This window comes from Corvus moneduloides, chromosome 1 (assembly GCF_009650955.1).
Source record: "Corvus moneduloides isolate bCorMon1 chromosome 1, bCorMon1.pri, whole genome shotgun sequence".
Lineage (NCBI taxonomy): Eukaryota > Metazoa > Chordata > Aves > Passeriformes > Corvidae > Corvus > Corvus moneduloides.
Genome location: NC_045476.1, coordinates 141,889,742 through 141,909,513, shown reverse-complemented (window position 1 = coordinate 141,909,513; position 19,772 = coordinate 141,889,742). Strand labels below are relative to the sequence as shown.

Below are 19,772 nucleotides of genomic sequence, written 5' to 3'. Positions count from 1 at the left end.
CGCCCCCTCGGAGGCGGCCCGTGCAGGGCCCCGCCCGCCGCGGCGCGGGGAACGTGGCGCCGGTGCGGCAGCGTGCGGCCATGCGGAGCTGCCGCGGGTTCGAGGCTGGGCGCTGCCCGCACGGCCTGGGCGGGCCTGTCGGCAGAGCAGCCTGACTCCCTTACGAAATTGGCGCTTTTCTTTCCGAAATCACTAGTTCGATGCATATCCCCTGCCACGCCCCGCAGCCGTCCCTCCGCCTGTGCATCCGCCGCGGTCCTGTCCCCACAGGGCGTCCCCCTGTGAGCACTCAGGCCGGTAAATGGCTCACCCTCCATGCTCCTGCCCATGCACACCCTAAGGCCTCATGAAAGGGTAAAGAAATTAGGACCTTGATCCATGGAGGCAGATTTGAATCATGGAATCATAGAATGTTAAGAGGTTGGAATGAACCTTAAGGATCATTAGTCCCAACCACTCCTGCCATGGGCAGACACCTCCCACCAGACCAGGTTGCTCAAAGCCCAGTCCAGCCTGGCCTTGAACACTTCCAGGGTTGGGACATCCACAACCTCCCTGAACAACCTGTTCCAGTGTTTCACCACCCTCACAGCTGATAGGAAAGATGGGTGCTAATGGCTTTACAAATGATTTGATGGGTGAGGGTCTTTAGGAGAAATGGGTGTTACTGTTTTCGAAATGGGACTCTAGGAACATCAAGCCACATGGGTTCATTACAGAACCCAGGCATTTTGACCAGACAGTTTTAATTCCTGAACTTTAGGGTGGTAGGAGAAATGGGTCTGTGCAAAGTCTATTGCAGAGACCAGATGGTCTGAACTTTTGGTGGATCCGCAGAACCCAGACAGTCTGAACTTCTGAACTTTGGGGGGAAATCACGATATATGTTTACGGGGGAATATGTGATAGGTGGTTTGGGAAAGCTGTACCTTCCTAGTACCTCAGACAAGGGGTAAAGGAAGAGGGCAATGTGCAGTTGGGAGTTTAGGATAAAAGAAGGCTGCGTCCTCCAAAACCTCGAGAGAGACCCCATGGGGCAATGGCCTAGTGGACTCTCTCCCTTTACTAGAATAAAGTTGCAGGACTCCTCTGTCTCTTTTATGGACACTGGCTTTTCATAGCATAGTTTTTTTCTTAATATTTAACCTAACTTTCCCCTCTTTCCATTTCTACCCACTCCTCCCTGTGCTATCACTACAGCTCCTGACAAAGAATCCCTCTCCAGCATCCCCGTAGGCTCCCTTCAGATACTGAAAGGCTGCTATGAGGTCTCCACACAACCTTCTCTTCTCTAGGCTGAACAGCTCCAACTTTCTCAGCCTGTCTTCATAGTGGGGATGCTCCTGTCCTCTTATCAACTTCATGGCCCTCCTCTGGACTTGCTCCAACAACTCCATGTCCATCTCAGGACTGAAGTGGCAGAAGAGCTACTTTTTCAGCTGTAACAACTTCCAGTATTATTGAGGTGTCAGTATTTGCATAGTCCATGTCCAACTGTGCCACTCTCTCAACTGCAACTAGCCAGGATCTGGTTCTGAAGCTTTTCAGGTATCCCTGTTCTTAGAACATAAATCGCCTGGAGAGAAGATGGCCTGGAGAGCAGCAGGATGGCTAGCAGAAGCTTTTATCTATTTCAGTAATTTGGCTGAATGTCTCTAATATTTTACCAAGAGAAGAGTTCACAAGGTTTGCAATGTAGATATATGATTACATACAATAATATTACAGGACTAGAAAAGTTTTTCACCCAGAGGGTGGTTGGGCAGTGGAACGGGCTACCCTCAGAAGTGGTCGCAGCACCAGTTCAAGAAGTGTTTGGACAATGCTTTCAGGCAAACGGTGTGACTCTTGGGGCTGTCATGTGCAGCTTTCAGCTATAAGCATTCTGCATTTTGCTGTAAGTGACCCAAGGAGATAGAGGAAAATTCTTCTTTCTCATATTCCATGAGGACAGAAGTCCATTACATGTCCTGAAGTCAACGTAATTTATCTTCTGTTGTGCATGTTACTTTGTGTTCAGATACTTGAGGGGAAAAAATTAACTACTGCTTCAGCTTTCCTGAGTTATTCTTTAATGCATCCATGTGTAAAATGTTCACTTTCAGAATATGAGTTACAAAATAATCCTCAGAGACCTCATAGCCTGTTAGCATGGTTTGTAGCACATTGTTCAAATTAGTCTCTTTTGGAAGAGACAGTTTGCCAATAATTATGCTAAGCTTTACTTGATACCAAGTTCAGAAGAGGCAACTTAATAAAGTACAACAAAAATGTATATGCACTTCATGAAAATGTTGTAAGAAGTCAACACTTGGAAGAGTCACCTTACTGAAGTTCTGTGGCACTGCAGTTTTCATTTGAAGCAACAACGTATGTAGTATTCCTTGGTGTAAGAAATGTTGTAGTTTCTTACCACACTACACACACATCTTTAGAAAGGAGGGAAAATTTACATTAAGCAAGATGTGGCTATATATTAATATAGCCACCATTTATTTTTTTATGACTTTTGTAAGAATGATCAGTGCCCAGCCACATGAGGCTTTGGCATGAAGGAGTGGCTCATGCTGACTCATTCTGAAATCTTTCTAATAAATATTGCTAATTTAGTATCATTGATACAAATAATTTTTGAAATGAATGCAGATTGTTTTATTCAGTTCACATGGTATTTTTATTCAATCGATTTTTGATGTAAACTATTTGTTCTAATGGTATCAAAATCTTCCTTCTGACTATAAAACTAATTTACATTTGCATTCTTTATGCCAAGTAAGATGATGAAGAGTGATGAAAGATCTAATTTTAAAACATTATTTATAATCAAAGCAAGTGTCAAGACTTCAATAAAAAACAAATGTTGAGTATTGTGATAATTTAAAAAACCCACTGAGTTGAAAACAGTTAAAAAACCCTTGGCACTTCAGAGCTTACAAGCACTATTAACATTCACACATCACCCCATGCATTGTTGCTGCCCCACTTCAGAAAGGTTAAGAGAAAGGGCAAGAACAAGGTGATTTACCCATGGTCACAGAAGTGAGTATTCAAGTCAATGTCAGATTTAAGAAGCTTCTGATTCCCTTTATCCATGCTAAAACCAGTCGTTTAAACCTGCTACTCCAGAGCAGGAGTAGGAGGAGGCAAAGGAGTAGAGGCTAGGTTTCCTATGCTTTCTGTTTTGAGGATTCCAATTTTTACAGTGACTGTCCTGATGGAAAGAATTCAGTTCCAACTTTTGCCTGGATGCCCTTCTAGCTTGTGTTCACACTGGCTATCAGCTCTTCTGTTTTCCAGCTGCGCACTTTGAAAAAGGGTTCCATGTGAAAAGCAAAGTTGGACATAAAAGCTTACTGAACAGAAACTTTTTCCAGGTCTTACAACTGCCTTTAAGAGTGTAAAATTGTCACAAAGTAACGTTCACAGATGGGATCTTGCTATTCTTTCCCCCTTGTAACACGTAATTATAAAAAGGGTCAGACAAAAAGCCCCATGGAGTTGGGCAGCCTGTAGTAGCGAGTGAGGTGGTGTGTGTCATGTCATGGAAGAGAAGAGTTTTGGAGGATACAAAAAAGCTGACAAGAAACCAGAAATCGCAAATGTTTTATATTTAACATTGGTACTAATTATTTCACAGTCAAAATTAATTCAATTAAAAAAAAAACCCCAAAGAATGCCCTATGCATTGTTACCCACCTGATAGGTTTCATATTAATACTAGGGAGAAAATAATTCAAGTTCTTGCATCCAGGATAATTCTAGTAAGTCACTGTGGTCTACACAAATAAAAAAAGGATATTATAATACTATTCTATAGATATCCTACCTTCCAAAGTTTTCAAGAAAATTCATGCTTTAAAAGTCTTTGCACTTATATAATGAAATAATTTTGTACAGTGCATATAAAAAGATCATTCAGAATATCACTCCTGGGAAAAGTGAGTATATCATGCTATTGTAACTAAAAACTTGCATCACATAAGTTACTTGATGTAACTTATATATAAAAAGGGCATTTTTAAAAATAGTGTCCATATGTCATGACAATGTGTCAAGTTCCTTTAACTCCGGTTACAGATTTTCATTTGAGACGGCATAGAGTTCTTTAAGCTTCTCAAACTTTGACCCCCACTCTTGGAGGCAATCATAATTTAGATCTTCATCCCCACTGATGGAATCTAACGAGCTAAGGCTCCCTGCTAGAGAGCATTGCCCTTCCAAGCAGTAAAAATGAAGAGTGTCAGCTGGAAGACTCCTTAGATCATTGTCTGCATCCCGTATGATTTGAGAAACATATTCCTTGAAGTCTGGGATGCTGGTAACAGCTGATATTGATTGGTTTTGATGTGCATGTTTTGAGAGTGAGTCTTTTTTTGGGCCAGTTGGTGTCCTGGAGTGTGGAGCAGCTGCTCTCAAGGAGGAGTGGGGAATTTTATGGAGAAGTTTCTTCAGTTCATCTATATTGTAAGCATTCTAGAAACAAAAAGAATGCAAATATCAGAGAGAAACAACTCAAAAAGAAACAGATCACAAAATGTTTTACAACAGAATGCAACACAATACTGAATTCTGTGAGTTTCCTGCAAGCTGAAGAAAAGAGTGCCTAGTTCAGAGGACTAAGTTCAGATCATACCAAATCCCTTTGTGAAATGATAGTTTTCAGCTAAAGCAACAATGATGTGTCCACAGCAGCCCCCTGAATGTGGGCACACATGACCAGCATCATGAAAGGTACAAATTGGGTTGAAATAGAATCTTCCCACTTAAGAGGACTAAAGGTTAAAAAAAAAAGAAAAAAGAAAAAAAACCACCCCAATTTTATAATAAGTTAACTAAAAGGTCTGGGAAAAGAAAGTGAGGAGAGGTTGGATTGAAGCTGCATCATACCTGGTCACGTTCTCCACCTCCTTCTTCATTATAATTGAAGACATTTTCTCTAACATCCTCCCAGCTTTCACGCTCTTCAGGAATGTGGTAAATTCCTCCTTTCCGAAACCCTGAACTTCCCCACTGACTCCACACTGTGTAGGAAACCAAGAGTGCTGGAAGAAATAAGGACACATATTTGTTATATGACATATGACAAAGTATGTTGCATGATAAACAAGTAGTTATATAATTCCTGGGATATCAACTCTTAATTTGACAACTAAATTTGCAGGTAAGAAATGAGTATTTTTAATATATAAACAATTTAAATTCATGAATATAAAGAATAATCTATGTATATTACATCATAAACTTCATTAAAAGGGTATTTTACTTACCTAAAGGAATCCATTTAAATAGAAGGCATTTTGGCCAATCTCTGGCCTTTCACCAATCCTGAGTAAATAAGATACCCAAAGTAAGTAAACCACTGTTTTAATGGAGGTTACAAGTGTAATATAATCATGGAGTCTTTGCTATTATGAGATGTGTATGCAGTTTATCAACATGAACACAGTTTTATGGTGTTATTAAATTGTCAGCCAAAGGGCAGCTGAAAAAGGACACACTAGGAACATCTCTCTCTGCCCCAGACTCTTAATGAGGCTTCCCTTTTAAGATCATGAGCTTTCTAGAAGATCTCTTCCTTCCTAATATGTGAAGAACATATGTAGCTATAGGTCCTACCTACTACAAGTGTAAGGGCTCAGGGCAGGTGGGAGTTTCAAATGGATGTGGCTGCACACAGAGTTGCACACAAAGATGGAAAGCTCTTACTTAAGAAGGATTGAAAGTAAGTGACTCTGGAAAAGTCCTAAACTTGCTTGAATTGGCTTCAAAGCAAGCAAACTGTAACTATGTGCTATTGTCTGTCTCTTAGCATCCTCAAATAGTAATCTCCAGAAAAGGTGAAACACTGATCACAACACTCAGAGGTAAAGCAAACTTAATTCAGTGGAATAAGGTACAAGATAAAAAATAAGGAAAAAAGGGACATGATCTCCTACCTAGGAAGACAAGGAGACACATGCTGATTGCCAGAATAGAGCCCGAGCTTAGTCCAACAGGTCTTCCAGCCTTCACCTGGCTAATTTCACACCATCTTCCCTTGTAACCTTCAGGGCACTGGCAGATAGTCTTGTCTTGAGCTTGAGCCACACATGTACCCCCATTCCTACAGGTCCAGTGTCCACAAGGGGATGAGGTACAGTGTCTGAGCCCTGTAAGGGTGTCAGTCACTTCTACTTTCCCAGCTGGGCACCTGAACGATCAAAGCAGATGATATCTTGTAGGCAAGCAAAGCATCTGGAGCTATATGTTTTGTGCAAAGTTTGTTACTGTTTCTTTAAGGTAAAGTTTAATTATTTTCAAGCAAACCACAATCCACATTGAAAGTTTGAAATACATGGAAAGTCTAGTTTAGTGAGCTAGAAGACTTATGAAAACATGAACACCTTTGGTTTCCTGATCCAGAAGATATGCAGAAGAGCTTCACTCCTTCTTTAAAAAAAGGAGCCATCACTTTCTGACTAACCCTTTTTCTACATCCGTGTTCTAATCAAAGCCCCTGAAAGAAAATGGATAGCTGAGATCAATGGGAAAGGAGCTAGCAAGCACTTGATATAATGTTCCTTCGTAATGTTCCTTTGGACCCTGGGGAGAAATGTCACTGACCTCCTCAGTATGACCTGTCTTGTCTTTTAGGATTGATTTCTTCTCGTGTAATTGAAGAGGCCCTAGTGGTATAATGTGAGGTCACAGACCTTCTTTCTGCAATCCAAGGGAGAAATTCTACTGAAAAAATGGCAGAGACTTCATATTGTTCTTTCACAAGCTGTCTGAAGAAAGGAGTGTCCCAAGGCATACTTAAAACCGTCTCACAGCCTCTTCTAGCAAAGAATCACCAGACATCAGAAGTGCCAAATTTTGTCTGAATTCCAAGAATTCAAGTGGCTCCTCCTCCCAGTCCTGCATGTATTTATGTTTTGGTTTTTTAAACAGAAATGCCTGTATTTTGATTTGCATATTTTAATAAATAATTTGAAATTTTTCTTTAAACAGTGGATCTTCTCCAAAAAACTAACTGTGTAGGATAACAGCTGTTGGGCTTTGGCTCTGACCCTGGGAAAGCCAATTTTAGAATCCAGTTTTGTGACAATCTAATTTTGAACGTTTCATTGTTTCATACAAATTACGATTAATTTTAAGTTCTTTACAGGAAATATATGTAAATATGCATTGTATTTGCAATATACTTACATACATATGTATGAAATATATATATCTTTTATATACATAGATGTATATATCTGTGTGTACATACATACGTACACACACACACACACACACACTCTTATCAGAGACTTAAAATAGTTCATGCCTCAAACATTGATATAAAGTTTTGCTCATTTTAAAGAAGCTACAACTGAAGAAGCTTCCCTGAAGAGTGGGACTTCGAACTCAAAGTCAAACTATTGGTTAGATAAAGGGAAACACAGTGTTCATCTCAGGCTGAGGGAAAGTTATGCATCCACAAAATGCCAAAGCCACCAGCTGCAACTATCCCTAGCTGAGTTTGGGGTGGGGGAGAGTACAGCTCACAGAAGCCGGGTTTACAGAGACTCCCCCCAGCCGAGGGGGGAGGAGGAGGTTTTGGGTGCATGGTGCAACCTCTGGTCAGAGGCAGTGAACACCCATCCTCCGTTACACAAACTGGCCCAGCTGTGGAACCCCCAGCCCCACAGGGCACATCCACGGGACTTTGACGTGAGAGGCTTGGCCCCACAGGGCTGCACGTGGTGCAACAGACCCAGAATCTGCTGTGAGAGACTGACTCCCACCCCAGGGGGCCATGGCTGGACATGCCCCCCCAGCCTGAGCATGTACACCCATGGGACTCTGCGCCTTCTGGGGGGACCTTCACCACCAGGAAGACCAGCTGGAGAGGATCAACAAACAGCATTGGGATCCACAGTGATGATATTTTCCTTATTCTGTCCCTGTCACTCTTTCTGTCCCCCCCGGCCCCAAATTTTCTACTTCTTTCTTTCTTTCTCTCTCTCTCTATCTCTCTCATATTTACCATCAAATAAAACCCCTACTATTGTCACTCGCATATGGTCTTGTTTGCACCTTAATTCGGGCAGAGGCATTTCTAATAACCTTAAAACTGGATCATAACAACGCTGTATATATGCACTGTAAGTGTATATATATACTTTATTAGTATTTTCATACAGAGGACAGACCAAAGCTTTTCCAATCCACCTTTTATCAAAGGACATTTCACTTTCTCACTGGCCTTCTGGTGATCTTCTCACCATGGAAAAAAAGGCGGAGTAATTTGGCTCCATATCAGACTTGCAGAAAAATGCAAGTCTAGTCCATGACAGGAGATGAGAAGGAGAGAAGGATTTGTCCTTGGAATGGCTCTCTCTGGCCAGCAGCCACATGGAATTTCACTGTTAGGAGCAAGTTGCCTGGTCAAAGGTGGAAAGAAAGAGCTTCCCAGCCATCCCTGGATGAAAACAAAAGCTTCATGTACCGGCATTCATATTTTCTCCACAGGTCTACACAAAGGAAGGGGCTGTAACAGGGCTGGCTGCTGCAGGCACTGGAATGGCATCCCATGGTGACTCCTTGCCGCTTCAGAATTAATCCGAACTCTGTGCTTCTGCCTTCCACGAGGAGTGGCTGACCATCCAGCTGGACATCACGCATACAACCTGCATCCAAGCAGAGAAGTATGCAGAGAAGTACCTTAAGTTAGCTACTTCCCCATCTCAAGCCTTGCCCCAAGCACGTAAGCAGGAGAACATAGAGCATTGCTGAAAACTTAAAACATGGTTTAAAAATATCCTTATACCCCTTATCAGTTTTATTTTAGAAGGAGAGCTACAGAACATATGTCTATTTTGCTCTGGTCAATTACAGATTGACAGTACTTCTCCAGGAGAGCTGCACTGTACCAATAACACAATTAAGCAGAACTGTGCTATGAACCAGAACAGCTCCACTAAATTAATCTAGATTTAAGATATAATCGTAAAATTGGGGCTGAATAAGAAGCAACAGAATGGAAAAAGCTGTCTTCGTGTTGAACCACAATCTCAAAGTCTCAGCACTTCATCTGAGGAAATGGAGAGAGCACCACAAATTGCCTTGCAATTCTTTCTCCTTCTGCCAGGAGTTATTTTGCCTGTTCCTTAAACCCTTCCAAGGCAAAAACAGGAGTGAAGCTCACACCATGAGTATACTGCTTGAGGCATGGGAAACCCTGATCTAGTGGAAGTGCCCCTGCCCATGACAGAGGGTATGGAACTAGATGATCTTTAAGACCTCTTCCAACCCATTCTATGATTCTATGAAACAAAAAACTGAAGTGCTGTTTCTTAATATTTACAGGAAATCTCACATCTTCACTAGAACCAGATACAATGGCACATAGGGTTGAACATTGAATTCCCCAGTAAAGGAGGGGCATAGCAGTCTAATGGGAATTGTTACCTGGGTTTTAGGCTATCCAATATACTCAAAGATGCCACTTTCAGGCTTTAATTCCCCACTATTAGGAATCCATCATATCACTTACCTTGGAAATCACTCTCTGAATGACTGGGAAGGTGGTTTCCTAGCACGATGCTTGCCCAATCAATTTCAAGCCATCTATTCGTATTCAAGACAGAGGTGACTTCTTGATCACCTCCACCACTGTTAACACGCAGGGTAAATTCATTGTTGTAGCGCTCCATGGTCAGAAGAACCCACTGGCCATTGTTTATACGTAATGTCGTCATTCTCAAGGAGTGATTTTTGTCCCCCAAACTGAAGTTAACGCTAAAAAACCCCTCAACCACCTAGAGGAAGATGATAAACACCTTTAATAACAGAAATGCACTTCTAAATATTATTACACAGTTCTGCCTCAAGAAAGGGATGTGAGTTTTTAAAATGGAAATGGCACTCTTGTTTTTAAGTGCTTTATTCCCAGATAAAGGCTACCACAAGAAAACTGCAGGTGCAGGAATTACCAACTCTTTTTTTTACAGGCAACTCTTCTAATTCACGTGAACTTTTTAATCAGTATTCTCCCTACTAATATCTATCTCTAGGTCTTCCCAGCTGACCCTCCTGTTTCAATTAGAATAATTACCCTCTCTGTAGCTAATATAGTCCAGACAGCTTTTTCAACAGCAATGAAAGTGTAGAAACAAGTTTTACAGACAGGGACAGACAGAAGCAAAGGGAAAAAGCAAGCAGGATGGAACAATCTTCTTCATTCACATGCATCACATGGACATTTTGCAGGCAGTGCAAACTAGAATTTATGCCATGAAAGAGTAATACTGAGAAGGACAACACAAATGAGAGTAGTTACCCTCATATGGAAAATTCTTGCTCTTTATTACATTACAGAACAGGTGTCTTTAATCAGAAACTGCATCTTTTTCTCTTACTATGGAACTCTATGATAAATAAGAGCACTCAAGCAGAACAGCTCTGCTCACCTCCAGTCGCATGTATCTGTTCCCATCTGCAGAGGCCAAGCTGAGGAGGGTGCTGTGGGAGAGCCGGGTGCGCACCATCAGCTGGATCCGAGTGCTTCGAGTGCTGAGGATGCTTCTTGGCTCATAATGGATCCAGCTGTCCCTTCCAAAAGCCCATTCTGGAAGAACTAAGCACAGCACATAAAATCAAAGTGAAAATCTCAGAAATGGCTTCTCCCTCAGATTTCTGCTCTTTGAGAATTTACTAGCTCTGAACATCAGAGTTTTAGTTCTTAAGGAATTTTGGCAATATAATGAAGCATCATGGAAAGTAGCCCCTGCCCTACTTTGAAGGGAATTAAGAGAAAACCAACAAATTAAGGCATTCAGAATTTAGGCAGGAAACGGACAATTAGGTACTGTCTCTTTCAGTCTGCCTGTTACAATCTATATGTTCTACCAATCACTCCTACACTGTGCCCAAATAACTTATTTTTTTAAAATCTGAAACATATTTTCCAGTAAAGTAGCTCATGTTGATCTGAAAAAAAGAAAAACCAAAGAACCCCTGGAGAAAACAACCAAAGAAAAGAGAGGATCAAATGTTTTTTTCAGTAGTTTAGTCCTGTGGTTAAAACTGCCACTGTTAGAAAATATGCACTTTACTTCCCATTTCAGTTGGCACAAGAGAAAGCCTCAGGGAAGGAACAGGATTTTTTAAATTACAAAGGGAGATTAAGTCAGTGTTTACTATTTTAACCAGGGAAAATGCACTGAAATTACTTGCTTCCCTATCACTCTGAAGAACCCAGGGTCCAGGACAGGGTTTGATGAAGTTGCACTGCACACTTCTGTGGAAATCAAACACCACTAAACTACTCAGGCCCTGATGCTCTTGCAGAGAAGGCACCTATTTCAGTCTCATTAGCTGACAGCAATCATAGATCTGTTTTGGGCCAAGCTTAGTTGAAAAAAAGAAGTTTCTTTTCACCAAATAAAGAGATAGTTCAAGTTAGTTAATAAGACAGGATGGACGCTGGGTCACCAACAGCTCATCAGAGGTCAGTGTCATGCAAGTAGAAATCCGAAGAGTACCCAGTTCATCCTGGGATTTGGTTCCCAGGACATGAAATATGAAATGATCAAGAGACTTAATTTCTGCACTCTCTTTTCCTCTCACTGTTTGTCTTCTCTCTTTCCTTACTTGAAGCATGTTTTCTTTTTTCCTCTGGCTTTTCCCCCTCACATTATTCTTCCTAACCCAGTTGTCTCGTTCTCTATCTCTGCAGCTACAGGCTCTAGCTGATGAGCAGGCATGGGTTTTCCTGGGATGCTCCAGTGACTCCTCTCCCCAGCTGTCTGCTCCTTGCTGTGAGTGTGTCACAGTCATTCGTAAAGCACCAGCTGCACACCAGCATTTTGCAGCCCAATGTATTACAAGAAGATGATGCCAATCAAAGTTGTTCTGTTACATCAGGATATGACTTATGGATTTGGAACAATTACTTTCTGATCCCTTGGCTTGTCCCACAGTAATGAGGGGTAGAACCAATACAGCAGTTGGGCTTGTGAAGCACCATTTCATAATAATGCAAAACAGAGTAGGATTTGAATCCAGGCAGGTATTTATAAACAATTATAATCTGTCTGTAAAACACTGTGCAAATAGCTGAACTATATTAACCAATTCTGTGGTCATTATGAACACCTTAAACAGTGAATGCTCCAGGCCTAGACCATGGCAATTACAATTTCAGTCCTCCCCCTTGTTGGACAGACAGAACTTCCACTGAGCAATTTACTGTCACACTTTTCAAGTCTTGTGTGGCAGATGGAGAAAGAAGAGAGGGTCTGGCTGCCTGCATAGGGTATTACTGTTCTGTATACAAGACGGAAAATTAAGTGCATTGAGCTGAAAGGATATGTGTAATGCACCACTGTCCTGTTCATTAATTCCAACACATTGATCCAACACTAGCTTGCAAGCACTCCTTTCCTGGTGCTCACTGCTGCTCGTCCTCACCTGTCCCTCACTCAAACTACAGGACTGAGTGGGATAATTCTCTTCCAACAAACAGAGTTATGGGGCACTAGTGCTCTTTACAGACTTCTATGATCAACCCCATCATTTGTACCTTGTACCTAGAGACAGGTAGTCCCAATAAATACCTGCCACTCACTTCTGATTTCTGCTTGGCTGATGGAGGTTTTAAGATAGAGGGGATAGAGGCAACTTCAAGTGTATATCCCCTGTACCCTGAACATGGCTGTGGGCTACTAGGAGTCAAATAATGTATTTCCTTACTTTTTGAATTGTGCTAAAATTTCCCACTTTGTTCCAACGTCTCTGAGGTTTTCGTTATCCACCATGTGAAGCTTTTGTTCTCTGATACATATTTCATGCTGATTTTGTACAAGATAACACATTTGTTGCAGCCAGCCTGATATTATGCCCCCACATACACCCACTGCTGTGGTCTAGGGGCATTGCTCAACTTGCAATTCATTCTAATGACAAATGCAAATGCAATTATCACCATTATGTAAATGCAAAATGGGGCCTGAAGATAACAAGAGGGCTATGCCCACAGGTTTCACATGTTCATTAAACTTCATTTTGTGATCAGCATGAGCAGAGGAAAAAGGCACAAGGCAGAATAATTCACCTTTCACCACTGAGAAATAAGATGGTGATAAAAAGGACAAAACAACCTGTCTGACCACTTCCCTCCCCTGCAAAATAAAGCAGCTCTCAACACAACCCTCATCTGCGACATTATCTTTATTTAACAAGAGTCAAAAGGATCTTTACATCTTTGGAGATCTAAATCATTCTCAGACTACAGCATGGTCTTACTAATCTATTCAGTTCGAAGTCATGGCAGTATGACTTTGAACATTAGAACAGTATATCTGATGCTGTTCCCACAGATCCTCACCACAAATTTCTCCCTAGAACTTGCAATACCTTTTTCACATGCCAATCCAGCATATCCTGGGGAACAATCACAGTGAAAGAAATCCCAGCCACCAACACATTTGCCATGGGTGCCACAGGAGGCCATCCCACCACTCTGACACATTTCATCTGTAAGGACACAGCCAGGAACACTGTTGAGGGACTCTGCAGGGTGCTCTAAATCATAGACCTGGAAAAGGTCAAAGAAAACCATCACATCAGGTGCCTACAATTATCAGCAGCAAACCCAAAACTGATCTTTGTGGCCCTACCTTGCTATCAACAATGACATTGCGTATGCAGCCCACAAATCCTCTGAAGTGCCTTTGTGAGTCGTGGTAAGGCAAGGTCTTTTTAACTCCACCCAGCTGCAGGGGCTGACGGCCGCTCAAGAGCTTGCCCATGCTGAAGAGGAGGGACGGAAAGAAAGAATTAGTGGCACACAAAATACAGCAGCTTGGCTGATTTCACCACCCTACCCCCACCTTTTTCAGCAGCTCTTTTGAGTAGTTGTGTTTCCTTTTTTTTTGGTTTTGTTTTTTTACCTTTGAGATCCCACAATCTCTCCAGAAGCTTCACAGGCAGACAGATCCATTTGGGACGTCTTCTTAGTGACACTGCCATTGTCTCTAACTGAGACATTTACACAGTGGTCAAGAATCAGCTTCACCTCCTACAAAAAGGCATTATTTAAAACAATTATATCCAGAGATGTGCATATATTTTAATTACATATTTTCTTTCACTTAGCAGAAGGTAGACTAGTAACTACAATTACAGTGCAGGAAACTTAGTTAAAATAATAAAATGCTCCACATACTAATCTGGAAGGTTATTGCACATGGTGTGTAACTAAAGAGCCACACAAAAAAAAGATCTGCCTCTGCCATGACCGTACCGAGTCATTGACATAGTAAAGGGATCATAGGACATTCTTGGAGTTTTCTGCAAAATCAGAATGCAGAGAGATAACCTAGCAGAGCAGAAGGTTTGTCAGGCTCCCATCCCAGATTCTGACATGCCCTTCAGCTTGTCTTATGAGGGAAAGGGGGAACCTAGCAGATGCCTTCAGCAGTGTTATATCAGCAAGATGTTCCCTCTACACAAAAGCGTATCTATCTCCTTTGTGCTACACATCTAAAGTCTCTTGGTGGGGCACGGCTTCTCACTCAGATAAAGCATGAATATTTCACTCAATCACATCAGGAAGCATTTAGCCCCTGGATTATCACAACTCTGTTGTCTAAGCAGCAGGCAGGATAACTAAACAGAGGAAATAACATGGCCTGTTTCATAAGTGGATCAAACTTCTCCAGGCCATGTTCTGCTTCATTGCTTCAAGACTAAGAGGATGTGCAAACTGACAAACTTCTATCCCTGCTTTTCCAGAGATGATGGAAAATTGATTGATTGATTGATTGATAAAAGAGTTCTAAAGAAGGGAGGAAGGATTTGTGAGGAATAACTAGGTACATGAATTAATGCTTACACAGGACTTCCCAAATTTACACTTGCCTTTCCATCATTTATAATTTTAATATTGTGCCAGCGGCGATCTGCAACATTAACTTTTTGTGACAGCTGCAGGAAAAGCTCACCAGAGCTGTGTCTCACAGTCAGTGATGGGACACCACCAGAGAGTTCTGCAAAGAAAAGACTCTTATTGGATATGCAGTAACCATGTTCCCACTCAATTGAAGTTGAAATGACTGTTGCAGTTAGATTTTAGTTGGAAAAGATCTTTAGACAGCTTAAAAAAAGTCCGGCTTCTAACAGTGACACAAGGATATGAATTAGGCATACTGGCAAACTATTGTGCATTTTCCTTATTCTCCAAAAGTAACTTTCTGAGACTTTTTAAAAATAAAAACCCCAAACCTATGAACTAAGTAGAATCTCACCTTCACACAAACACAAACAAATGCTTTATAAGGTGCTAACCTAAAGCGAGGAAATTTTCCTGTTGTCCAGGCTGCCCTTGTGCCACTGGTCCATGGTACAACAGAAGGCCATCAACAACTTCAGTGATAAACTCTAAGGAGATGCGGCTCTCAAAGCAAGGCTGAAGAGGAGGGAACCAGGCATAACCGTGGCCTCTAAAGCTGTGTTTTGTCTGCTGGCAGTCTGGTCCATGAAAATTTGCAGCACATTTGCATCTATTAAATAAAAAAATAAAAGCAAATATCCACCATGCAAACAGAAGATGCAAAGGTCTCTTCTGACAACAGGACTCTCCACTTTAAACACAGGACCCCATGTTCCCTAGGCCATAGTACAGGTAAAGCACTAGCAAAACTTCTGTCAAAAAATGTTTTGACTTGTTTGTACAAACACAATATAAATTTAGTCCAAATTATAATATGTCTATGCAAGGATATTCTGTGAATAAATGATGGACCTATTGTAATAAATAAAGCCCATGAAAACCTCTTATCTCTTCAGCATAAAAAATGAAAAACACACTTTTCACTAGGCTTGGTTATCAGCTTGTTTGAAGACTGTATAATGCTGAGAGCAAAAGCAAAGGAATCACAGAATCATAGAATGCCAGGCTGGAAGGGCCTCAAGTATAATTTGGTCCAACTTTTCTTGGCAAAAGAATGATCTAGACAAGATGGCCCAGAATCCTGGTAGTCGAATCTCAAGTGTCCATTGTTGGGTAAGTCACCACCTCCCTGGGCAGATTAATACAATGGTTGATTATTCTCATTGGGAAAAAATTCTGCTTGTGTCCCATCAGGGTCTCCACAGGAAGGGTGTGGGAAGGTAATATCACCCAGAAAAAGTGAGATGTGGTAGTCATAGATCTTGACATCTTCACTCTTACTGCAAGATACTTGCTAGTTTATTTCTCTTACACCATCAAACAATAGATGCTTGGAGTACTTTCTTTAATACTCTGTAGAAAAGAGTAACCACAGTATGACAGTAACAGAACCTGCAAGTGGGAAACCGAAGGAACAACAGAAATGGGCAGAAAGACAGGAAGGGAAATCATCTGGGGTCCTATTTCTTAGTTTCTGTTTCCCATAGATTGCTAGTATCTACTGAGAGCAGAATGACGGGGGTAGGATGCAGGAAAAATATGACACACAAAGCTACTGAAAATGGAGCAGAAGCAAAGAAACCTCGGAGCTGAACAAATGATAGGTGGCAGAGCCTACCTAGAGTATCTGGGAAGCAAAATTTCCCTGTCTGATTACACCTGAGCAGCAAGGTCAGACTGAGAACTTTAACATGACAAGATCTTCTGCAGCTTCAGTCTGAGTCCTGTCACCCCTACCAAGGGTGCTGTGAAGAGGCTGGCCAGTGTTTCTGCTTTCCTATGTTGGGATGATTATTTTTAAGCAAACATGCTGAAAACCACATTCTGGAAGAGGAGCACGCTGATTCTGAGCTAGTACAGTCCCATCTTTTTTTTATCTTTATACTATATTATCTACGAGATCTCATTTTTGGAGAAACAAATGAGGCAAGAAATGTGGGAAAGAAGTTATTAAGTGACTAAAGAGATGTGATTTGGATGTTTAACAGCATTAAAGCTTTGAAGGCGGGCTGCACAAACTAAGAGCATTTTGCAGGGTGGCATTAAAGGGACTGGTGCAGCCTGGAATATTCCCGAGGTTTTCCTGGAGACTATGTTGAACGTAAAATATATGTACCTGAAAATAGAGGTTCTTTTGCAAGACCTGTGTGTGAAGTATAACAAAACTTAGATCTGCCACATTGAGAAGACATGCAATAATGGTTCCTGAAGCTTGGACTCATCCTCCTTACAGACTGCACTACATGCATTTTGTTTGCACACCGGATGAAGCTTTACCAACCTGTACCCAAAATCAGTATCCACACATGTGCCACCATTGAGACAAGGGATTGTCTGGTATGAGGAGCAGGAAAGATGAGGATTCTCCCGAGCAGCACAGCCACACACAGCATGACTCAGGACTGTCACAGACACCAGTGAAACGCTTCCAGCTGTGGTTATGGTTGGTACATGGTTCTGTTCATGCTTACTGATACATCCGCTGCTGTGAGCGCAGTCTGCAGTCACACATTCATCAATGCCAATCTGGGTGATATTTATGTCCAGAATGCTTTCCAACTGTGAAGAGCAATTAGTTGCATTCACCAGACTTTTCCACAAAGTTCACCGATGACAGCAATGAAAAGCCCAAGTCTTACTTCTTTTCAAAACTGGCTGCTGTGCCAATTCCTTCCAATGTCTACCTCACCCTATACCACCAAAGGCAGCTCAATCTGGCATCTATTAGTGCCAAGGTGTAAGTCAATTACAGCTTGAATAAGCATTTTGAGGGCAAAAATACTGTCAATATTCATTAGAGACTGAGTGGATAAAGTTTTATCACTAATGCTTCTGATGCATTATTTACACAGCATCCGAACTATATTTTTAATTTGAACTTCTGACTTAAAGATACTGGGAATTGTCATCAGATAGTGAAGAAATAGCTTTTCTGGCGAGAAGGAGTTGGTACAGCTCTGCAATAATATGTTTCCAACAGAGCAAATAATTTAACTCTTCTCAATGTTTTGGGGTTTTTTTTGCAAGAGGGGAAGGAACTTTACTAAATTTAAAACACACATTTTCAATCTGGGTTTCTACTGAAGAGTGGCTCTTTTACTGCTTTGCTCTCTTAAGTTTAGAAACTTGAAACGTTTGACTGGTTTCTGAGTTTTAACTAGAGAACCAAAAATTAAAACATTAAGGCATCATGTAGAAAGGCAACAACCAAACACATTCTTTATACAGAGTTTTACAGTCTTTTCAATAGGAAAAACATGTTCACAGTCCTAAAAGCATGTTGTGTTTAGGTGACTTCATATGTATTTAGAATCTGGCTTCCAAAACATTCCTATCTGAAACTTTTAGTATAAGTGCAAAAGGATTTTTTGATTTTACTGATTAGAACTATCTATTTTCCTCACACATTACTCCCTCAATCTTTCTGATTGTTCACATTCACTAGGTAATGGGCATTACCTGAATAGACACAACAAGAAGATGCTGAGGTTTCATATACAGGATGGACACTTACCCATGCTCTAGAAGCTGCTACATTGCCATTAAGTTTTTCTGCTTTATAATAAGGTGGACCATAAACTGCAAACCAAACATCAATCCCTTGGGTTGGACTTGGGCTATTCAGTACACTGAAAATGTGAACATTTTCCAGTTGAACTGAGAGAATTTCTGAAAGCAGCTTCTTCATCTGGTAGTATTTACTTTGTTTTTCAGGGGATTGGGATATGAACTCCTCTGGTGTGGTACCTGTAATAGAAGTTGATAACTTGACACACATATTTCTTGCAACTGTTGTAGCAATAGAAGAGAGGAGCATCACAGCATAAATATTAAGGTTGGAGAAAATGGACTCATCTGCAAATTCAGGAGTATTTTCATTTTTAGGCTCTGAAATTTTCTGTGCTTGCTTCTGCTAAGCATGTGTGTTCTGAATCTAGTAGACTTTTATTAATTTCTGATTTTTTAAAAATTATTTTTTAAAATCAGAAACATGTTTAAGAAGATTTTACTTTTTTCACAAAGGCTGAAAGAATTTGATGAATTTCAAGCAGACGCTTGTTCGAATGAAAGTTTTCTTCTGAAATACAAGTTTCTGGGGTTTTTAAAAGTTGATGTAGAAATCAGACAAACTTTTTCTTGCTTTTTTTTCTCCATACATGTTCTTTCACATGCAGCATCAGAGGAATGTGCAAAGATGCATTTTCAAACACTTACCGAGAAAGCTATTAATTCTCCAACACATCTAAGAGCATTCTAAGCAGAATTATAAGTATCACAGCAGTAACATTAAAGACATAGACCATACTTGAGCACATTGCTTACCTTTTATTCGTACAGAACCAGCATTATGGAGGGCATCATCTTTGATATCCTTCACGATAACCTTTGCAGTCGAGATAACATCTGGCCAGACTCCGTCAATGACTCTAACTCTTATGTTGTATGTTCCTGGTGGAGTTCCTTCTTTAATAGTCAGCAAACCTGAGTTATCATTAAGGATAAAGTACCTGTAATAAGAGTTAAGCCAAGGAACAAGCTATGAGAAGTTCAAAAGCTAAGTACTGAATTATCATCACTGATGGTTTTTCTGAACCACCTTCTACTTATCAAAGAAAGCAGATGTCTTCCCTCAAGAAGGAACAGAGCGGAACAGAACTTTTTTACATTGCCCCCTGTTGGCTCCTAATGACTCTTCACCAGTATACCATGAAGGTTTCTTCCTGCTGCTGTGTAGGAAGACAAAGGCTGCAATAGCCATAGCTTTGGAAACAGTGCAAACTCCTAGTGTAGATACATTCACTGAGAGTGACACCTCTGTCAAAACCTCTGAGTGGCACACGTACATCTCAGC

General features: G+C 41.0%; 1 protein-coding gene across 1 annotated transcript in view; it reads right to left on the bottom strand.

Annotated features, from left to right (window-relative positions):
- Positions 1–3,586: 3,586 nt before the first annotated feature.
- LOC116453781 (neural-cadherin-like) overlaps positions 3,587–19,772 on the bottom strand; it is a 53,786-nt gene continuing 37,600 nt past the window's right edge. Inside the window, exons 20-33 of the mRNA XM_032129580.1 lie at positions 19,244–19,428; positions 18,435–18,667; positions 17,202–17,479; positions 15,316–15,530; positions 14,890–15,017; positions 13,920–14,047; positions 13,647–13,779; positions 13,384–13,564; positions 10,437–10,603; positions 9,521–9,785; positions 8,474–8,654; positions 5,937–6,190; positions 4,888–5,042; positions 3,587–4,473 (exon numbers count right to left, since the gene is read on the bottom strand). Coding sequence (XP_031985471.1) covers positions 4,072–4,473; positions 4,888–5,042; positions 5,937–6,190; positions 8,474–8,654; positions 9,521–9,785; positions 10,437–10,603; positions 13,384–13,564; positions 13,647–13,779; positions 13,920–14,047; positions 14,890–15,017; positions 15,316–15,530; positions 17,202–17,479; positions 18,435–18,667; positions 19,244–19,428 — 2,905 coding nt within the window. The 3' untranslated portion in view covers positions 3,587–4,071. The remainder of the gene's footprint in view (positions 4,474–4,887; positions 5,043–5,936; positions 6,191–8,473; positions 8,655–9,520; positions 9,786–10,436; positions 10,604–13,383; positions 13,565–13,646; positions 13,780–13,919; positions 14,048–14,889; positions 15,018–15,315; positions 15,531–17,201; positions 17,480–18,434; positions 18,668–19,243; positions 19,429–19,772) is intronic.